General features: G+C 43.3%; 1 protein-coding gene across 2 annotated transcripts in view; it reads left to right on the forward strand.

The window, feature by feature from the left end:
* Window positions 1–480: 480 nt before the first annotated feature.
* The window catches only part of LOC122256353 (fructose-bisphosphate aldolase), a 6643-nt gene continuing 450 nt past the window's right edge, over window positions 481–6673 (forward strand). Inside the window, exons 1-7 of one of the 2 annotated variants that reach the window (XM_043020981.2) lie at window positions 481–639; window positions 3354–3564; window positions 3852–3971; window positions 4230–4475; window positions 4828–5010; window positions 5328–5576; window positions 5834–6673. The exon at window positions 5834–6673 is cut by the window's right edge and continues 450 nt beyond it. In XM_043020981.2, the coding sequence (XP_042876915.1) occupies window positions 3361–3564; window positions 3852–3971; window positions 4230–4475; window positions 4828–5010; window positions 5328–5576; window positions 5834–5929 (1098 nt within the window). In that variant the 5' untranslated portion in view covers window positions 481–639; window positions 3354–3360 and the 3' untranslated portion in view covers window positions 5930–6673. Of the gene's footprint in view, window positions 640–864; window positions 1045–3353; window positions 3565–3851; window positions 3972–4229; window positions 4476–4827; window positions 5011–5327; window positions 5577–5833 lie in introns of those variants that run through there. The other variant, XM_086531906.1, reaches the window with a different exon arrangement.

Genomic DNA, 6673 nt, shown 5'->3' on the forward strand with positions numbered 1-6673 from the left:
TGGGTCGATTTTTTGGTTTAAAAAAATTAGAATCTAATTAACTTGATTATATTATTTTTACGTTTTGATGCACTTGACAGGTAACCGGCAACCTCCCGCGTACATATGCGAGGTACACAAACACTCGAGGGATAAATATAACCCATTCACGAGTATCTCGATGTCTTTGTAGCCATGGAAGAAGAGGGGAGGGGTCGGGGGGGAGGGGAAAGGAAGGGGGTGGGGAGAGGGGAAGGGAGGAGGTGGGGAGAGGGGAGGGAAGAGGGGAGGGCGCCACAGCCCACGAGAAGAAGGGCAGATCAATGCAAAGGTGAACTGTCAAGGACAAGGTCAGTTTAAGGCGAAATTTCCGATTTTCCGTCGTCGACACCCCGTCCCTCTAGCCAACCCTCCCTTCCTCTTTGCTTTCCCTACCAGAACCGCAGCTCGAAAGCACGTGACATTATTTCCCCCCTTTGTAATTTGGGCGATTTCCCCTCTGGCTTCGAACCGAGCGCCCGAGAGCGGATGTGACTGCGCATGCGCCGACGGAGCGCTGCGAGGGGACGAAGGGCGTTTGAAGGAGAGCCCCAGAGATATAGCGGCGCGATTCCCACTCTCGGCTCACAGCGTCGCCAGCCACGGTCACAGCCACACCAGGTATTGCAACTCTCCCACTCACTTCAATTCCCCTCTCAACCTCTTCAGCTTGCTTTGTTCATTGTGCATAATGCATAACGTAGTGAGCGCGTTGTAGATAATATTGATTGACAGGGAGGGAGGTAGAGTAACGATTTCCGCTCTTCGTAAATAATACATAGGAGAGAGAGAGAAAGAGGTGTCGTCTGCACAGGGACCATGACGCAACTACAGCCGGTTGGTTGCAATCTCTCTCGACTTGTGATATCGAGCGGTGACGATTCTCTTTCAGACCACAGAAATCGGAGCTTCAACCAGGAATCGCTCGTTGCAATAGAATTCCCAGTGCTTTTGTTGATTCTATTATGCAGCCGGAGCGACGTGACGAATTTCTTTCCCGCGGCTAAGTTATCGATTCGAAATCAGGTGCAATGACAAAGCTCTATTTAATAATACGCCAGAGTGATTTAATATAGAACAGCTCGCAATTTCTTTGACTACACTAGTGAAGAAATACGATAAATATAAAGCCTGTAACCTGCTCAGCGACGGGATGCAGGTCACCGGATAACAGCGGGATGGCTGGCATGGGATTTCTCACGTCCGCTCGGCGTGACTTTGGAGCGAGTGAAGAAATACGTGTTCTTTTGTATTCCAGTGTTGTGGAATGGAGAGAAATCGATAATTAGCCTCTATGTTTTAAAACTAGGATTGAAAAATAGTACAGAAATATATTCTTTTGATAAGCGAGAGGATGTTGTGAAATGCAATGAAAAAAACAAAAAAACTGAACTACCCGCAGGTTAAATTACCTGTGCATGATTGCGGAAGTTTCCGATATCAAAGTTGCCGTGTCACTTCTTGTCGTGTTTCTAGTCTTTCTATTGTTATTATGTTTTTTTTGGAGCGTCTAATGTAATCTGGTTTTCTTTCTCTGTTCTCTCCTTTCACCGGCTTCTCTGATCATGTGCTGCGATCACCTTTCTCTTTCGCTCGGCTCTCCTTTTCTTCGCTCGTTTTTGCTTTTCACTTTTCCCTCTCCATTTCTTCGGTTATTTTCTCTCTTGCTCTCTTCCACCCTCACTATTTCTGCTCTACTTTCTCTCTGTTTCTCCTCCCACGCATCATCCTTTTCCTCCTCTTCCTCCCCCACGATCTCTCTCTCTCTCACTCTCTTTCACTCTTTTTCTAAAGTCAAGTACCGCCCACTCTCTCTCTCTTTCCCCTCTCTTTACTCTCCTACTCTCTTTCCTCCCACGCTTCTACCCCTCCCCCTCCCTCCCTCTCTCCCTCCCCTCCTCCCGAACTCAATTACTTGCCCCTCCCTTCTCATGTTCTCCCCTCACCGCCCCCCACCCTTCCCCCTCCCTTCCCCACCTACTCTCCCACCCCCACTCCAAGCCCCAGCCCCTACCCCCACCCCCACCCCAAGCCCAAGCCCCTACCCCAACCCCTTCACCCACCCCCACCCCAAGCCCTAACCCCCTACCCCCACCCCTACCATCATCACGGGCAAGCGCAAACCAGCCACTTCGACCACACTATCAAAGGCACAGAGCCTGAACTTGCATACCAATTGAGGAATGTCGAGTTCCTCTGGACACGTGACGAGCCCGCATAACGTTTTCATAGTGTCATGTAGTTTCCCTTTCGATAAAAACTTCTTTGGTCCTTTGTACATGAAATGGGCAATTGCGTCGGCGGTGGGGAGGTCATCGTTACAGAACCTATGGAAAGGTAAAAGAGAAATAAGTGAATGGAAATGTATATGTAGTGGAAGGAGAGGTGTTGATTCTGTGGAAGCTATATCTACCGAACGGAATATCTATCACCGTTTTCAAGGAGAGAGATGGAAGGAAACGATATTTATAATTACCAGTTGATGAAAGGTGACAAGGAAGAATTATATTTATCATAACTAATACGAGAGAGGAGGTCCAAAGCCAAAGATGAAAGGAAATGATATTTATAATTACCAGTTGAAGAGAGGTGACAAGGAAGAATTATATTTATCATAACTAATACGAGAGAGGAGGTTCAAAGCCAAAGATGAAAGGAAACGATATTTATAATTACCAGTTGATGAAAGGTGACAAGGAAGAATTATATTTATCATAATTAATACGAGAGAGGAGGTCCAAAGCCAAAGAGGTTCTCCCGGTCTCCTGTGTTGGCACGTGGACAAACCTCTCTTGGGAAAATGCCCAAGGGCAGGGAAGGTCACGGGAGAAAACGGAAGGCATTTTGAAAAAAAAAATCTTCATTTATTTGTTGACTTTTAAGTTGCTTGGACAAATATAGTAAGGAGTTAGTGACTTTCTGAATATGCCATGTCAGTTAAATTAGTTTGGGGTTTGAGTAAATATTGTATATGGGAATTTTGATCTTGGACTTGGCACTTGTTCAGCCAAGTGGATTAAAGTGATTGAGTGGAAGCTTGATATAGTATAGTGTAGATTTACATAAACATTTGTAAACAACATTTAGTGAATTTACTCTGACAAGAAGGGTGTATTATGAAAATGAAATGATAATGAGTGACCCATATATAAGACCTCACTTATGGACTTTGATGATATCCAAGGCACCCTAAAGATTACAGACATTTAAAAGGGAAATAAAGAAATCTAAAAAACAAACAAAAAAACAACAATTACTCTTGCATTTCCTACCATGCACAAGCCATGTCAAATTAGCAATTTTCTGAATTTAACGTTGGGCGTCTCCCCTTCCAGATCCACCATGACCACTTACTTCAGCTACCCCGAACCAGCCCTCCAGGAGGAGCTGAAGAGGATTGCAAATGCCATCGTTGCTCCGGGCAAGGGCATCCTCGCTGCCGATGAGTCTGTCTCCACCATGGGCAAGCGCCTTGCAGACATCAATGTCGAGAACACTGAGGAGAACCGCCGCAAGTACCGCCAGCTCCTTTTCACTGCTGACAAGGTATGGGGTCCTCGGGTCTTTGCTGCTAAGTGGTGATTTTTTGTGGGTATGTCACTGGATATTCTCTTTTTTTTTTTTTCTTTTTGAGAATTATATGTACTAGTTGTATTGGTTTTCTTATGGCGGGAGATCTTACATGAGTCATGGTTCATTATGGCTAAGAGAGAAAGAGAGAGAGAAAATATATATATATGCAAGAAAGCTGTATGATTCAACAGTTATATTATACTGATAGTGTCTAGTTTATATATGAATTACTGATTAATCGCTAATATTTCTCATTACAGGCCGTAGCTGATAACATCTCCGGTGTGATCCTCTTCCACGAAACCCTTTACCAGAAGGCCGATGACGGAACCCCCCTTGTTAACCTCATCAAGGAGAAGGGCATCATTCCCGGCATCAAGGTAATTAATAAGAGAGTGACTTTATGTTGACTGTTCAGACTAGGTCCGGGGGAATTTAAGTGCTTTATGGCTAAGTGTTTATATTTCTGTGATTTGAAAAAGAGCAATGGATGTTTGGTTACTTATTGAGTGTAGTATTTCATTTTGTAAAGTCCTGGTAAGAATGGATTCAGTCTAGCAAGTGCTCGACTTATTGTTAAATCCTTGTAGAACAATTGCAGCACTGAATGTTAAAAAAATTTCATTTGCCATTGACAGGTCGACAAAGGTGTCGTCCCCCTCATGGGATCTGAAGGCGAGAGCACAACCCAGGGTCTCGATGACCTGTCCCAGCGCTGTGCTCAGTACAAGAAGGACGGCTGTGACTTTGCTAAGTGGCGCTGTGTCCTCAAGATTGGCAAGAACACCCCCAGCTACCAGGGCATGCTGGAGAATGCCAACGTCCTTGCTCGCTATGCCTCCATCTGCCAGATGAACGGCCTTGTTCCTATTGTTGAGCCTGAGGTGATTATTCCATACATGATTATATTTCTTTAATTGTTTTTGAAGGATTGTTAAGGAAGTAATTTTTAACTAAGAATTTAGGAAGGAACTGATTCTTTTAGTCTTTACACAAATGAAGCTTTACAGAAAGGTTTAGAAAGTGATAAAGTTATGTCTGAGTGGCATTGCTATTAGTTGTTATATACCTAATTTCATATACACTTAAAGGTGCCCTTTGTTTAAGTCAGTACTAGGCAGGTACATTGTAAAGACAGACAAGAAAATATTTGGATGGAGGGAGGTATAGGTAAAATTATCATGTACGGAAAAAAAAATCCTGTCAACTCTTACAAGCTAAGGATTCTCCCGACAGGTTCTTCCCGATGGTGAGCACGACCTGGACCGCGCACAGAAGGTGACTGAGACTGTCTTGGCCTTTGTGTACAAGGCCCTGAATGATCACCATGTATTCCTCGAGGGCACACTCCTCAAGCCCAACATGGTCACTGCTGGTCAGTCATGCCCCAAGAAATACACTCCCCAGGAAGTTGCCAAGGTATGATAAAACAATCTATGTGTCAGTTCTTGCTGGGAAAAAGACTTAAAAATATTTATGAATATTCTCTTAGGTTTAAATTAAAAGAAAAAAAACAGTCTTTGTCTTTTTGAGGGATGTATGAGAGTTTGTGTTCTGTATTTCTTGCCACAGATGGTACTCCAGTCAAGTAGATGAATTAGGGTTGCAACTGAATCTTTAGAGAAGTTATTGCACTTATCATATTCATGAAAGCCCATTATATGCAAGGTTTGATGAGACCACACACACACACACATACAGAAGCTAATAATAGTAAACCTTCTCCAACTTTCCAGGCCACAGTAGTTGCTCTGTCCCGCACCATGCCCGCTGCCGTTCCTGGCGTGACCTTCCTCTCTGGTGGTCAGTCCGAGGAAGAGGCCTCAGTCCATCTGGATGCCATCAACAAGTCCACTGATGCCAAGAAGCCCTGGGCCCTCACCTTCAGCTACGGTCGCGCTCTCCAGGCTTCCGTCCTCAGGGCATGGGGTGGCAAGGACGAGAACGTCAAGGCTGGACAGGAGGAGCTGATGAAGCGTGCTAAGGTGGGTGTTAGACTTGAGGTGTGGTTGATACAAATACGTGTTTGATTTTAATTAGTTCTGTGGTATTTCAATATATGGGGTATGGAGATTTTATTTAGTTCTGTGGTATTTCAACATATGGGGTATGGAGAGAGAAATTATATAGAAATGATGATTAAAATATTATCACACTAATTTCAGTTGCAGAATTAAATTTGCATGCTTTATGGATGACTTAACATACAGCACATCTAATATACTTAACTCTCCTCTGGCAGGCTAACGGCAATGCTTCTCTCGGCAAGTACGAATGGGGCTCCTGCAAGGGCTTCGCCGGTGACGCTGGACTCTTCATCAAGGATCACGCTTATTAAGTCCACTCCCAACCAAAGGTGAAATAAGATCTCATATCCTCAAACGGTTGCTGAGGATTATAACCCTTGGAGCGCCCTGCTAGCTATCCTTAAAATTATGTACAGTCTGAATATAAAATCACTTACCATTTACCAGAGGAGTATAGGTCTCAACCAGACGATATTGTATCTGGGGTCATCACCATCAGGATTAAAAATTGTTAAGCAGTTTTGTTGATGTGTGATGTTAGAATGTACCTGTCAATGTCATTAAGATAATTTGATTACTTTAAGTCCTACAACAGCTGTGCTAAAATGCTAAAGATATATAGTAAAGTTAAACAGATTATATGATATGATATAGAACAAGTATTGAGATGATCATAAAGCCTTTTTCCCATCATTTAACTCTTGAATTCCATATTTCATTCAAGTAAATGTGTTGAATAAATCCATGTCTTTTGTGTACTAGCTTCTTTCTGTGAACAAGATGGAAGGCTCAGGAAGGAGAGAGAGAGAAAGTACTGCGTCGAAAAGAAATTCGGTAACAAACGTTCCTTTTCTTCCGCACGCGAGATCGAACTGAAACTCTTGGGTCCTTTGTGTCTCGTCCCCTTGCAATAAGAATTTCTAAAGATATAAATATAACAGCATGAAGAATTGACTTGATTATGTTGTCCACTGTATTTATATATTTATCATGTGCGGTACGAGTTATTGCGAAGGGCAGTTAAAAGAAGCAGGTAAAAGACAGATACAAAAATG

This window comes from Penaeus japonicus, unplaced genomic scaffold, assembly GCF_977035675.1.
Source record: "Penaeus japonicus unplaced genomic scaffold, GWHDUDI00000001_assembly GWHDUDI00000036, whole genome shotgun sequence".
Taxonomy (NCBI): Eukaryota; Metazoa; Arthropoda; class Malacostraca; order Decapoda; family Penaeidae; genus Penaeus; species Penaeus japonicus.